Source organism: Lactuca saligna, chromosome 2 (assembly GCF_052625555.1).
Source record: "Lactuca saligna cultivar CGN05327 chromosome 2, ASM5262555v1, whole genome shotgun sequence".
Taxonomy (NCBI): Eukaryota; Viridiplantae; Streptophyta; class Magnoliopsida; order Asterales; family Asteraceae; genus Lactuca; species Lactuca saligna.
Window position 1 is genome coordinate 147,689,861 of NC_136418.1, and position 16,362 is coordinate 147,706,222.

At 35.2% G+C, this 16,362-nt stretch overlaps 1 protein-coding gene across 4 annotated transcripts; it reads right to left on the minus strand.

Annotated features, from left to right (window-relative positions):
• Positions 1-233: 233 nt before the first annotated feature.
• On the minus strand, positions 234-2,859 carry LOC145031996 (Pentatricopeptide repeat (PPR) superfamily protein). Of its 4 annotated transcripts, XM_078980660.1 has the most exons (3): positions 2,699-2,859; positions 2,017-2,271; positions 234-1,878 (listed from the first exon to the last, which is right to left on the minus strand). In XM_078980660.1, the coding sequence occupies exons 2-3, from the start codon at positions 2,198-2,200 to the stop codon at positions 269-271; spliced, it is 1,794 nt and encodes a 597-aa protein (XP_078836786.1). In that variant the 5' UTR covers positions 2,201-2,271; positions 2,699-2,859; the 3' UTR covers positions 234-268. The 4 variants fall into 4 exon arrangements, with proteins under 4 accessions (XP_078836786.1, XP_078836783.1, XP_078836782.1 ...); XM_078980657.1 differs by having other exon boundaries at positions 234-2,263; XM_078980656.1 differs by having other exon boundaries at positions 234-2,271.
• Positions 2,860-16,362: the final 13,503 nt, after the last annotated feature.

Sequence of the window (16,362 nt, forward strand, 5' to 3'; positions counted from 1 at the left end):
TTTCAACATCCTCCATCACCTCAATCTTAACATTGAAAGAAGCCAAGATTTTCTTTTACTGAAATTGATCCACAATGTAAGTTTTTCAAGTAGAAAAATATCTTGAATAAAACTTAATGACTTTGTGAAAATATTTCATTTATAAGAAAATTTCTTCTACTTTTTTAATTTTTATTTTTTTGAAAATCTAGGTTTAAACCAGAAAAATGTAAAAACACATATCTTTTATGTAATTAACCATTTAAAATTCATTTGTAATTTGATATGATCACCAAAAGTTATTGCAAGAACATACACCATCATGAAAATGATGAAATCTCATGTTATCCCTAACAACAATCTCCCTACCACTAACCTTGGAGGCCCCACACATAACCACATGACAATCTTCACATATCCTTATATTCTTCACAATCCTAATGATTCTAGAATCACCAAGCAATCCATACGCCAATGCCAACTTTTCACTATGTCCCCACAATATCTTCATCTTCTCATCATCACTCACATCATAAGGCACACAACTCAAAACCGGCTTATACCCATCTAACCTTAATTTACACAAAAGATCCTCCAACTCTCTCTTAATCTCCAAACTCCTAGGATGACCCATGTCACCCGCAAGAAACTCGTGAATTACCCCTTTTGCCCCTTCTACCCAACTATACGCAGGGTTCTTCTTCAAACCCTTGGATCTAAACAACCCTCGAATTCTTGAAACATCATTCCATTTTTTAGCAGAAGCATAAGTGTTTGAGAGTAGTATATAGTTTCCTATAGCATTTGGTTCGAGTTCAAATAAATGATTCGCAGCAATTTCAGCAATTTTAGGGTTCTTATGAATACGACAAGCACCAAGCAAGGCTCCCCAAACACCCGCATGGGGCAAAATGGGCATTTTGTTTATAAGATCATATGCATCATCAATGCATCCAGCTCTTCCAAGAAGATCCACCATGCATGTATAGTGGTCAGCATTTGGGGTTACATTATAGTCTTTTTCCATTACTTTAAAAAGATCTTGACCTTGTTTTACTAAACCTCCATGGCTACAAGCTGTGAGGACCCCTAAAAATGTTACTACATTTGGTTTCACATCCGTTTTCACCATTTTTTCAAACAAGTTGATTGCTTTTTGTGCATATCCATGCATTGCGAATCCAAGAATTAACGAGCTATAAGAGTAAACGTTTTTCTCAGGCATTTTATCAAACACGTTACATGCATCATCAATACATCCACATTTTGAATACATGTCAACTAAAGCAGACCCTATGATGACATTATTTTGAGGTCCAAATCCAGCTTTTTCAGCAACTTCACGAATCCATTTAGCATATTCAGTTGCACCTAATTGGGCACAAGCTGAAATGACACTAGCTAATGTGACCTCATCTGTTTTAACATGAGCCTCTTGCATTTTCTCAAAATAGTCCAAAGCCTTTCTAGGATTGGCATTCTGTGAAAATCCCATCACCATTGATGTCCATGCTACCATGTCCTTTGTAGGTAGTCCTTGGAACAACTCACTTGCTTCTTCCATGTTCCCATGTCTTGCATAAGCCACAATTAATGTAGTCCATGAGATTTCATTTCTTTCAGACATTTCATCGAACACTTTACGAGCACTATCTAACAACTCGCATCTAACATACATGTCAATCAAAGTATTACCGACAAACAAATCATAAGTAAACATACCAAGACTTATAACCTGCCCATGAATTTGCATACCCAGACTAACCCCACCACCACTACAAGCTTTCAACAAAGCTGTGAATGTAAATGAAACAGGACCAATCCCTTGTCGTCTCATTAGATTATACAAAGTTACAGACTCCATAAAAGGTCCTTGTACAGAGTAACCACGTATCAAAGCTGTAAACAAAAACGGGTTTGGGTGCTTAACTTGGTGAAAGACGCGAAAGGGGTATGGGTCCATAGGGACGTTGAATTTTGCAGTTAAAACACGAATGAGCTTTGTGATTACATAGGAGCATTGATCAAGACACTTACGGATGATGTGGGCATGAATTTGCTTGGCTTGATTGAGATTGTTGGAGGAGTCGAGTAGTGAGACTATTTGCGATTCCAATATTTTTCTTTGAGGATCATATTGAGGAGGTTGTTGTTTGTTGATGATGCTAAGATTTGTGAGGATTTTGGAGGTCGTTGGTGTACGAGAAATTGAAACCATCATACATGAAAATGATACATCTACTTAGAAAAAAATTGGTATTTTTAGCGCCGATATTTGATATCCCTGTAATTCTTGGAATTGAGGGAAAAAAAAAAAAGGTAAGCTGTTAGATTCGATCAATTTAATTATGAGTTTGCACGGAGTTGATCAATTTGTCAAAAGATGAGTCTCAGCCATGTATAAAAGCAATTACGTTATGGACCAAAGTAACAATGCATGCATGTGGGTGGGTTTTAGGTCTGACTTAAAGAAAATTTCATTTATGCATTTTATCAAACACCTAATGTGCATTAAACTACCAAGTAGAGACAATTCCAATCAGTCAATTAGATGAAAATAAACTGAAACTGACTGTTGAGGCATGATATACAGAACAAACGAAGGAAAGATTCAAATGTGAGACCAATGAAACGAAGAACATTTTAAGAAGAGAAGAAAAACATTTACAGGGGATAAACATAAACAGAAACAAAAGGCGGACGTTCGTACGTTGCTAACCTGAAACGTGATGCTCGTTTTCTCTATCGATTGGCTACTGGCGTGGCATCCAAAAGAACAGAACCGGTGCAACGTATTGCAGCTATCTGATCTGCGCGATCGCTTACGGCTGTGGCATAGAAAGGAATAGAAGTGGAGGACTGGTACGTATAGAAAGAAGCAGGAAATGGAAAGAATAGTCAAAATTTTAAACTTTTGTGGTTTCCTACTTGTACTTTTATTATATCACACTTGGTGCTTTACAAAAAAAAAAAAAAAAATCCTTTTACAATAAAGCATTGTTTTTACAATACAAATTAGTTGTCCGTAAAACAAAATATGTACATAATCTTGACCTGTTTATCATATAATTAATTTTCAAAATAAGTTTTTACATTTACAATGCAACTTTCATTTTTTTTTTTAATGAAGGTTTGATATAGTGGGTAGTGACATCCGATACGACAGTAAACCATAACACCCAACGAATACGGGTTCAATCCCTCCTTGAAGAGATAACATCTTTAACAATCCAGTGATAAGGGTTTCACTGCTTAAGACACGAATCGAACTAACACCATTCCCACAGAAACCTCGGGAGGAAAAACTGGAATGTGCCTTTGCCAAATTATAAATTAAACAAAAAGAAAAAAAATCAATGCTAAAAGCCTAAAAGCGGAAAGAAAAAAAATCAAATATCCATGTATTATGTTATTTTTTTTTAACCGACAAATAAGAGGCATATATATTAAAGGAAAACATGGTAAACAACCTACCAAGAAGTTAGGAGATACAACAAGTAAAAGAAACAAACGGAAAAAACAGATAGATACAACCCTATAAAAGGGTTAGTACATTAGTCCACCCAACTAATCGCTTTTGTTTTCCCCTTGTATTTGACCCATGTATACATGGTAGATATGATGATTTCCGACACTTTTGTTGGCTGCAACCTCTTGTTGTTGAATAATCTATCATTTCTTGCCTTCCAAATACTCCATAAGTAACCTTAGCAAATCCCCAATAATCTTCGTCTTTTTTTTGGCAATTGCCCCAGTTTGAAGCATAATCTATAACATCATGTACTGTCGTAAGGTCTGCAAAGGGTACTGGCACCACTTTAAGATCCATTTCATGACAGATTTAGCAAATGTGCATTCAGATAATACATGATCCATCGTCTCCTCCTTTTCGCTGCATTGAGAACAAATTTTTGAGTTTACTGTTATGCCCCTATCGGAGATGGTCACCGATGCTGGTATACGTCCCTGTTTAGCTCTCCATACGAATGTTGTGACTTTTATGGGTACTTGTTTTGGCCATTCAAACCTCCTAATGTCCATCGGGCTAGATTTGTCCAATCTATTCCTCATAGTATTTACCTTGTAGTCACCATCTTGAGTTAATGGGCATGTCCATGTGTGACCATCCGAAGTGGATTTTTTTTCAACACCATATCAACTGATATCCCCAATTTATTCAGTTCTTTTTTTTGCGAGCAAGTTATGTTGTTCCAAACTCCCGCTAGAGTTTATAGAGAAAAAATGTGATCCGGTTTACCCTGTAGTTTGGGCATACTTGTAATTGCTTTGGCCCAAATAGATCCTGGATCCTTTCTGAACCTCCACCACCATTTGACTATCAAGGCTGCATTGAACGCGTTTAATGATCCTACGCCAAGCCCACCTGATTCTTTGCTTGCAGTTATCTTATCCCATGATACCCAATGTATCTTCGCGTGATCCACCGAGCCTCCTCATAAAAATCTACATCTGATTCTTTCCAGCTTTTCGATAACTCCCGTAGGTGCCACAAATAGAGACATGAAATAGGTTGGCAAATTACTTAGAATCGACTTGATTAAAGTAAGCCTGCCACAAAATGAAAGAGATTTTGATTTCCATTGTGAGAATTTATCTTGAAACCTATCGATCACCGGTTGCCAATGTTTTTTAAGATGTATATTCGCTCCGATGTGTACTCCCAAGTAGTTGAATGGGAGTGTAGAAGGTTCGCAACCAAGCGAACTGGCCAATCGAGCCACCTCTTCCTTTGCGACCCTGACACCAAAAACCCGGGATTTGTTGAAGTTTACTTTGAGCCCCGAGGACGCATGAAAACACCTTAGTATCCTAGCAAGGTTCTTTACATTATGCTCCGACCATTCCCTAATGAATAATGTGTCATTAGCATAAAGGAGATGCGAAATAACAAGACCCCCATTCGGTAGTTGTAGACCCAGAAAAACACCCTTTGCACATGCTTCTTTCATTGCCACACTTAAGCCTTCCATCGCCGTTATGAATAGGAATGGGGATAAGGGATCTCCCTGTCGAACACCCTTTGAAGTGGTAAACTCGTTAGTTGGAGTTTCGTTGATCAAGACCGACGCTTTCGAGGAGGTTAGGCATCCGTTAATCCACATCCACCATTTTTCACCAAATCCCATATGTGATAGATTGTTGTCTAAAAATCCCCAGTTAACGTAGTCAGAGGTTTTATTGAAATCTACTTTAAACAGCAGTAGGGATGAGCAGTTTGTCCCAAATCCCGTTCCCGTACCGGTACCCTACCGGAACCGGTACCGAACTATACCAAACTTAAAAATATGGGATGGTACTCGGTTCTCCAAATACATGAACTTCGGGATTCGGTACCGGTACCGGTAATGTTAATTCGGTCCGGTACTCGGGATTGACTTTTGATCAAATTCGGTTTTCGGGAAATCGGGAACGGTACGTGTCGGTACCGGTTCCGTCCCACGCTCATCCCTAAACAACAGAACTTTCCTTTTAGTTCTTTTAGACCAAGAACATATTTCATTAACAAGAAGCAGACCATCCAAGATGTTTCTTTCTGCCACGTAAGTTGTTTGAACCTCGTCTATACAGCACCCCATGACCTGTTTCAATCTCACTGCAAGAATTTTTGCAATTATCTTGTAAATGCAGCTAATCAAGCTTATTGGTCAATAGGCGTTTAATTGTTGTGGATCTTTAATTTTGGGTATAAGAGAAATGAAAGATGAATTGAAAGATGGGTCGATTTTTCCATGCCTTTCAAAGTATTTCTCCACTGATGCAATATCTCCCAGCAGAATGTCCCAATATTTTTTTATGAATTTAAATGTAAATCCATCAAGACCGGGGGATTTGTCGTTCCTGCAAGCCCACACAACGTCTTTTATTTCCTGAAGAGTTATAGGCATTTCAATATTTGACTTGTCAATCTGTGAGATCTTGTTGAAGAGGTTACTTTGAAATTCCGGTCTGCTCGGCCATGCTTCCTGGAGTTTTGATTGAAATAACCTGAAAGCCTCCGCCTTAATCCTGATGGGATCAATGCACCATTCTCCATTGATAATCAGTTCATTGATATGATTCTTTCTATTGTTGTTATTGATGAAACCATGAAATAGCCTTGAATTTTCATTTACATCAACCGCCCATCTTATTTTTTATTTTTGGTTAGCGTCCATGACCAATCTTTTTTCTTTTTCAATTATATTTGTAACATACACGTTCAGTTATCTTGTTTTGTTAGTTTAAAATTGAATATTATTAAATATTATATGGTTTTGAGCATTGAGTTCTAATAAAATAGATTTATGAGATTTAAAGTAAAACTATTTTTAGAATCATTCAGGAAGTATTGGAAGTCTTATGAGATTCCGATCAAAAATCAACTATCAAAATTAACGAAAATATAACATTTAAGTTGGAAATAAGTAAAAATATTGTTATTGATAGTTGTAAATTATCTTGTTAGAAACGTTTTGGCAAAAACCTCATCGAAATCTCAGTTATAACGAAGAAGTTATGACTTATCAAAATTTCACGACAGAACCGGCACGCCGCCCTATGACGTAAAAAGTAAGTTTCAATAAAATACTTTTTAGCTTTAGTGATCTAAATGAAAGTTGTAGTATTCGTTAAACCGAGAACTTTCATAAAAAGAATGTCCAAATCTTACTTCGTATGAGGAAGTTATGATTTTTCTAAGATTCGGCATAGCAGTACATAGCCCGAAACTCGAAATAAAGATCGAGTGACTTTTAGCCAACACAACTTAAACGAGAATCAAAGATCTTATTAATAGTGGTTCAACGGTAAAAAGACAGACGAAAACGGACGTCAGATGAAGAAGTTATGAATTTTTAACGGACTTTTCCTGTCCCGGTCTGTTAAAAATATAATATTAAAAATGAAGTCAAAATTAGCCGACAAAGTCTAAACGAAAGTTGTAGCGTATAATCTCACCTATGCATGGATATAAAGAACGTCAAAAAAGGAGCCCGTATGCGAAAGATATGCATTTTTGAAGTTTTAGACACAAACTTCGAGGTTGGTCCGAAGGAGTACGCCCAGCGTACTTGTGTTCACGGTCCGAGATTGGCCACGTCGCCTGCTCCCTCGCATGTTGCACACATGTTCGTAGCCTTGACATGTCCGAAGTAATCCACTCCTATGCTCAACGTACGGAAGTGTACGCCCAACGAAGAGCCTTGCGAGGCAGTACGCCTCGCGTACTAGGAATTACGCCTTGCGTAATGTGAGGCTTCGGCCACTATAAAAGGGGTGCGAGACCTCCCGGATTTGTTTAGAGAATTTTACACTTTTACACCTTCTCATTTCTTCTAAGCTATCCTAACATCCCCCCGAAGCCTAGGGAACTACCCCAACACCCGAAGCAAGCCCCGGAGCACCAAAGACCCCGAGAAAATAATATTTTTAGTTGAAACTCTACCCGCACACAACCCAGTTTTCTACAAAAACTCTCGGTTTCATCAAAGAAAGTCATTTTAGACACGAAGTGCTGCCCAAATTACCATTTTATCATTCGGTTATTTCATGGTGAGTTCAATATAAGGACAATTGTATGTTATGTGGTATATGTGCAATGTGCTTTCTTGTGTTATTCAAGTAATAGTTTTAATACCTTTGGCCATGTAGAGCATGTCTCGTATCACTTTGGTATTGGTTTTGTGCCTTTGGCCATGTAGAGAATGACTCGTATCACTTTGGTATTGGTATTATGCCTTTGGCCATGTAGAGCATGTCTCGTATCACTTTGGTATTGGCTTTTTGTCTTTTGGCCACATACAGAATGACTCGTATCACTTTGGTATTGGTAGTGGGCTAGGTAGGGCTAAAAGCTTGTATATAGTAGCAAAATAATAATAAGAAATCGTTTATTTTCTGTGTCTCTTGGGTTGGAGTTTTTATGATGTATATCATGGTGAAATCATTATGTGTCATTGATCGTAAATCTTTGAATCAAATCATTGGTTGATATGGAGAGCATGTCATAAGATACACTTATGCATTTGTTGTTCTTTGTTCCTCTTTGATTCTGTCATATTGTCATATATAAGGCATAGCGTATATTGTAACTATTGTTGAACTCACTAAGCGTCACCGTTTATCTGTCTCGGTGTTTAATTATTTCAGGTAATAAGCATCCAGAGTAAGCATATTTTATGGGAAGACTTAGAATAGTTAACACTACTATGTTTGTACTTATCATACATATATGTATATGTACATGTGTTATAAATTCTTGGGTAGTTATGTATTTTATGAAATCTTGTAAAAGCCTTAATAGTCGGTTTGTATCCAGTCTTTTGTAATAAGATATAAATATGCATGTAGCATGTTTTTGACTTTATGAAAATGTTAAGTATGAAAGGGGTCTTTCAATATCTTTGTATCTCGTCCTTCTAATCTCGATTTCTTTGTTGGTAAGTGCCCGCGATTTAGCCTTTATATCTAGTTTATCAACTAGATCTTTAATTTTCTTGATCTCCATTTCTTCCTTCAGATAATGAGTTCTTCTCCATTCTTTTAATGCCTCCTCGACGCATTTCAATTTGGCATTTAGGTATCTGCTATTATTAAGAATCAATTATTGACTTAAGAAAGAACATATTCATTTCAAATTTTAAATAAACATAAACAATACAAACTTACATTTTTAACCCACCAACAAGAATTACCAACGAAAATTCCAATGGTCATCTAAAAAAAATCCTCACAATAACCAACAATTATTTCGATGCCCAGTTGCCCACCAATGATTAATATTCATTCAAGATTTCAAGGTGTTTTTGCATACCTCTTTATATATATATATATATATATATATATATATATATATATATATATATAGGGCTAAGTTATAATGTGGATGGACAACTATTGTGCGGATGTGTGGACAGTGCAATTCTATATATATCGTTATTTTCATGTGAATACGTTCAACCTCAAACAAGAATAGGTTGTTTAGTAATGTGAATACGTTCAACCTCAAACAAATATCGTCATTTTCATGCATTCTCACTAATTCTTATTCATTTTTGTTCTCATGCATCTTTTTTTACTCGTTTTCATTCTTACAGAATATGACTCAATAAACTCTGATAGAATGAGAATAATAATAAAAATTCTATAATAACCTTATAGATAATTTAATTACTGAGAATGTGTGATAATGACAATAGTTATGTAAGATTGAACATATTCATATTATCAAACATATTTTCTTTGTCATTCTCACAGAATAACATTGTCCACACGTGTAACATCCATAAATTTTACACCAAATTTAAACTTTTTCGATCATAAATAAAAATCAAATAGCATTGTTTACAAAAATGTTTTCAAATCAATATCCATCAGAGTGTCCCAAAATCATAACATAAGGATGAGGAGTGGTACGGTCACGCCTTCGCCTTGCCATGATCTCCTGATGTACCTGAAACAATAAACTGAAACTGTAAGCCCGAGGGCTTAGTGAGCTACCCCCAAAATACCAATACCACACTGACAATGTCATATCAGTGACAATTAATCAATCAACATGCATACTGGCCATTGGCCTGACTGGACCGTCCTACTGGGCCTACAGTCTATCTGAATCTATCCCAAGCCTTCGGCATGACTGGTCCGCCTCGTGGGCCTGCAGTCTCCCCGGACCGCTCATAGGGTATGTTGGCCTTCAGCACAAAGCAGGACCGCCTCAACTCAACCAACAAGCAAATAACCATGTGCGCATAACTATAATATACTGGCATATACAAACATAAAACATATCTATCACATTGATCATCAATCATAGAATTCTCTCGTAACTAGAGTACACACCTAGCAGGTCACTAACATACCAATCCTTACGGATCATAAGAGCATAACATACTATCTACCCCGATTCCGATCTAAAAGATCATAACCACATGTAGCATACCATAACATTAACAACTAAAGGGTCAGCCTTGGTGTCGTAGGCCCTATCGATATAGTGAGGATAACTCACCTTGTCAACGTCGACTCAGACATAAACTCCAACTCTCGGATCGCTTGACACAGGCTCCACCACCTATGATCATAGTACAATATACTCATAAGTCCTTACCCTTATAAGGTACTCCATAAACCACCATTCAACCCCCAGGTCAAAGTCAAAGTCCACAGTCAAGGTCAATAGTCCATGTTGACCCTAACTCGTCGAGCACCCTTGGCTACTCGCCGAGTTCCTTGAAGTACAATCCAACTCGCCGAGTCATCGGGGTGACTCGTCGAGTTCCTTCGATTCTCGTTCAAACTTTAAGGCCACCCGTTGAGTTCCCTCCTTGCAACTCGACGAATACACATGCATACATATTCTAGGGAAAACTCATCCGACTCACCGAGTTGTTCTTCAACTCGTCGAGTCTTATGGTAATCTTCATCGGACTCACTGAGTTGTTCATCCAACTCATCGAGTTCACGACCATCTTCATGTGACTCGCCGAGTCAATCTTGCGAGTCGCCGAGTCCATCCAGTCCACTTTCCATACATACTTGTTTTTATCCATGCAGTAGCTCCAAATCACAGATCCAAGCTTCTAGGGCATGTTTATCAAGTAAAGTTGCAAACTTTACGTGCATACATGGCTATAAAGGCTCTAAATGTCTATTTTAAGTTCTTAATGGAACTTCATGCTCAAGAGGGACCTTAATCAAGACCAAAACTGAAACTTTATGCTTCTAGAATCCAAGGAGGGTCCAGATCTGAAGTTACAACTTCAGATCTAGCCCATAGCTCATCTTTCCAACTTATTATCTCACCAAAAACCCTAAAACTCAACCACTAGAAGAGATTCACAAGGAAAAAGGCGACGTGGTTACCTCCATAAGATGATAACTGAGATAAGAGTTGATTCCCACACTCTACTTGCTCCAATCTCCTTCTCCTCCAAGCCTTCTCCCTCCAAAGATCCTCTTTTCAAGCTTCAAACACACAATGGGCACACACACACACACGCGTATTAGGGTTTTAAGGGGCTCTCAAAGACAGCAAAAAGGCCAAAGGAGGTTGAGGCTCCTTTAAATAGAGGTGCAAACTCCGGGATTTAGGGCTTCATCTGCCAGCTCCTACTCGCCGAGTCCCAATATGGACTCGTCGAGTAGGTCACTTAACACGCAATCCCACCCCGCTGCTACTCGACGAGTAGGTCAACCAACCTACTCGTCGAGTAGAGCTTAACCCAATAAATATTATTTAAACAATACCTGAGAATCGAGGCGTCACAACACGTCCGCACAATAGATGTCAATCCACATTTGAACCTAGCTATATATATATATATATAGGCACACACACGAGATGTAAAGGTCTATACTAAGCACGATCAATGGATGTTTCATTTGGAAAGTGCTTTAAAATGAAAGTAGAATGTTGTAATTTATGAATTTCCAATGTACAATCATTTAAAATGAACTAAAATGAAAGTAGGATGCTAAAATGAAAGTAGGATGCTATAATTTATTGATTTTAAATGTAAAGTGATTTAAGATTACATAAACTTAGAGTATGATGTTGTAGTTGGTAGATTTTCAAAATAAAGTGCTTGAGATCCAACAAGAAGAAATAAGTGTGGATCAAACCCATAAAATGATATCATGTTGTAGTCATTTTCTAGCTCGCCATGAATAGAAAAGGCTAAGGAGTAACCACTGAAATAATAATAAAAAAATATTACATATCAAATACATTGTATAACTTTGTTTAAACTAATCAAACACAAAAAAGTTAGTTTCATACGTAGGAGAAAATGTAATATAAAAACAAATGAAGGTGAATGCATGTCTTTTTTCATAAAATGGGAAGATTGTTAACTATGAAGTTGAAAGTAATGAATATATAATATGTAGTAATCTCATTTGAATTATGTATTGACCACATATTCTTCTCAAATACTGAAGTCCTGCCATCCATTATGAGATCAAAAAAACATTAAAAAATCAAACAAACAAATGATGAATATCGCTGATCAATTAATGAAACAACCATGATCATTAGTAATGAATCACGTACAAGAACAATAAGAAAATACCTTCAATTTTAGCTAATACCTTGCTATGCAACTTCATTTATATAAATTTTTAGCGATGCGATTGCAAAAGTTTATCAAGACACATATGTCAAATTATTCAAATTGAAAGCAAGAAAATGATAATAAACAAAAAGATTGGCAAAAACACAATAGCTTATCATATGGTGCATGAGTCAAGAGTAATAAAGAGGACTAAAAACTTAAGAACATGATTTTTTTCTATACAATATTTTTCTAAAACAATATACCTAAATTTTTATTTTCAAGTAATTAATAGACATATGATTTTGTTTTTCGATTTTTTTTTTCATATTTACATATACATATGCACGTATGTTGATCATAAACATATATACATAAAAAATAACATTAAACATATAGGTGTGTCTAAAACATTCATCATTCAAGGATTTTTTATTGGTTTAATGAGCAAATTATATTTGGTCTTGTTTCCATGTTCATTCTCGATACAATTTCATATATTGGATTTTCCGTTTGCATCGTACCTCTATCACTTATAGTGATTTATTATGGTAGACTAGTTTATAACCCGTGAGAACCATGGTTATAAAATTAATTAAACTTTTATATAAAAAGTCAAAATTATTAATTAATTATTTTAAATAAATTATTATTTAAGAGAAATTTTTTTAGTTATATAAAATTATAATCGTTGATTTAAATAAATACATGAAGTTATATCATGTTATAATATGTATTAAATTTATTTTATTTTTCAATCTAATTTATTAATTTAATATAATTAGAGTGGGAAAATTTAAAATTTAAAATTTAAATAAAAGAATCAGTTATTAGTTTAATGTAATTAGAGTGAAAAAATTTTAAATTTTAAATGAATAATTAATAGGTTGACAAGTGGCATGATAATGAATATATATAACATTAATGAGATGTTCTAATTGTATGACACTTGTCAATAGAAAATTAAAACTATTCTTTTATTAGAATAGGGATATATATACTAGCTGTTTACCCGCGCAAAGCGGCGGGCGAAAAATAGTTTGTTTCGACAATTAATTTCTTTTCGATGGAGAATGATTATTTTTATTTCAAACATTAGTTTGTTTTAGGAAACATGTCATATTAAAAATAAAAAAAATTCATGAAATGACCAAATTATAGGGTGTTGAGTATTTATTTGGATGAAAAAAGATCTGATCAAAATCTTGGAAGAGAAGATTTATAGGAGTTTCTTTAAATTTTAGTATTATTTTATTAGTGATTAGTTGTACAATTAGCTTAATGATTTGGACGTCTAAAAAAATATTATTATTTTATTCAATCTATTTTTAGAAATAGTGGGATTTGTTTTATAAGATAGTATATATATATATATATATATATATATATATATATATATATATATATATATATATATATATATATATATATATATATGCTTCTTAGTTTGAACTATAGGGTTTGTAAGATATTTTGTTATGAAAAACATTATGTAAAAATTTATCTATTTAATTGGAGTTTTTAATATATGAAAAAAAAATCATTAATGGTCCCTTGGTTTTTCTAAATTTGAAGTTTAGTCCTCATGATTTAAAAGCATCATAAATGGTCCTTGTGGTTTTAAAACTTTTAACGATTGGTCCTTATTGCTAACTCCATTAAGTTGTATCCGTTAATTGAAGGGTATTTTCGTCATTTCACTACCAAATGGACCATTTATGATGTTTTCTCTTATTTTATTTTATTTTTTTAAGAAAAAAATATATACCACTCTCCTTCACCCCCTATTCTTCCTAATAAGGGATCACAGGGTGACAAATGAACACCCTAATGTTCTTCAACGCCTTTTCAACTTCTCTCTTCTCTTCAATCGTTAACTCTCTTGTTTTTCTCTCACGCCTTGTTCCCGAGTTTTTTTTGTAAATTCATTAAAGGAAAGGGAAGGAAAATTTTGACAGAAAGAAAGGGAGGTGAAGGAAAATACTCATTATTCCGTGTTCCCGAGTTCGAAGGAAATGAAAGGAAAGGAAAGGAAAATTTTAGTTTTTGTGTTCCCGAGTTAGAAGGAAAAAGAAAATAAAACATAAAATATTTCTTCCCCTCACTTTCTTCCTAAATCCACTCAATTTGGGAGGAAAATTTGGAAGGAAAATATGACTCCAAATCCTTCCCCTCCCCTCACTTTCCTTCCATTAATGAAACTCGGGAACACGATTTTCCTTCGACGCCCCTCATTTTCCCTTCGTATCCTCCCATTTCTCTCCTTAAGTAGAACTCGGGAACAAGGCGTCAGAAAGATCATTAAGAAAAGAAAGATGTTTCTACAAATAAGGGATCACTTCTATGCTTTCATGAAATGTGGTGACTGTTAAGTCTACATTGAGTGCAAGCCCTTGTTGTGTTGGTTGGAGACTTTGAAAAAAAACCTTGAAGTCCAATTGTGCCACCTCCTATGTCTTTAGCACCTCCCATGGAGGTCCAGTAAAGTGAACGCCATAAAGGGATGCATTCTGACAAATGGTTTTCACGAAGGACAACATCTAACGCTTGTAGATAGTCTTGTGGAAGTGGGATTGAATAGATGTCTTCTTTACTCAGGTATTTGCTTAATTCTTTGTCGTTGAGTATCGATACAATCTTGATGTTCACCCTAAAAATCTTGGATTTTTCTTGATTCTTCACAATTTGGAGGAATCGAAGGATTACCCATTGGAATTGGGATGTTAATAAATAGTTCAAGTCTGTCTTTCTGAAACTCGATTGGGCTAAAAAGGTTTCTCTGACCATTGTAGCTAGGATTGGCACGGGATAAAATAGTGGGGTTTTGTTCGACGAGTTTTTGTTTAATCAATCGAGCAATATATTTTGAAGGTTTAGGGGAGATGTCGACATCATAATGGTAAATTAGCTGTGAAGGGTCGAATTTTTCAAGGAAATGAATGGCTAAAAGTGAGATAATTGTACTTTTGGAGTGACTGGAATTCGACCTTCTACCGTTAATGGTGGTTCTGGTAGCGATGAATCCCTAACAGGTCTTAGAATCACCTCTAGAGTTATTTTAATCACAAATATTTAAAACATTAGCGTTACAGTTGATTTAAGTTTTAGATTTTTCATACTAAATTCTTCAAGAGATACAAAACAAAAAAAAGGGTTTTTTCTACCTTTTTGATGAGATAGATATGAATCAGAAATAGCAACAAGAGGTGGAAAAAGATGATTTTGCTTCCATGGCGGTTTCTGTAAATGGGGTTTTGGTATGAAAGCGTGATTTAGAGGTAGAGGTAGATGTAGAGATAGAGTAATGGCGTATTGAGGTGGAGGCATAGGAAGAAGAGGGGGTGAAAGAGAGGTACAAAATTTTGTCTTTAAAAAAATTAATAAGAGAAAACATCATAAATGGTCCTTGTGGTAGTGAAATGACGAAAATGTCCTTCACTTAACGAACAAAACTTAACGGAGTTACCAATAAGGATCAATTGTCAAAAGTTTTGAAAGCACAATGACCATCTATGATGTTTTTTAAACCACGGGAACTAAACTTCAGATTTGGGGAAACCACATGGACCATTTATGATGTTTTTTCTTAATATATTTAAGTTGTGATCTGAAGTCTCTCTCTCTCTCTCTCTCTCTATATATATATATATATATATATATATATATATATATATATATATAGAGAGAGAGAGAGAGAGAGATAGATGGTGGTTGTCGAGGCCAACACAAATAATAACCCTAAATATTACACACTAAAATAGTGTATAGTGGTAAAGGGATCGAATCCACGGAGATTGGTTCAATTTGATAACTCTATGAAAAATCTCTTTGTAAAATACTTGGAATATGACAATGAATTAAAAATGGAGGTTCTGATGTTTTGAAATACTTGAAACAAACTAGAATTAACTATGATTTAAATAGACAATTGCAACAAAAATAAGAATTTGATGTAAAATCAATAAGGGAAAGATGGTTGACTTAAAGTTTTCTCACTTTGACTTTTGATGAACGTATCATTAGAATTCAATGGTGCAATACTTGTTTTAAATCCTCAATTTGGCTATAGTAATCCAAGGAGCTTGAGATTACCTAGACTTTTCTTAATTGTTGAAATGGCTAGAGAAGCTCATAACAATTTCCTTAGTCAAAGTCACTAATTCCAAATAGCATGTAATTAGTGAAAGTCAACTAGCATTAAGAACCAAAAAGTCACCAAATCCAAGAGGGGTCAAATGCTTTCACCACCATGTTGGAGGAAATGTTTTTATGATTGTGTGAAGCAAAAACAACACAAAAATCATTTGTTGTTTGCTAATTTGAGGATCCT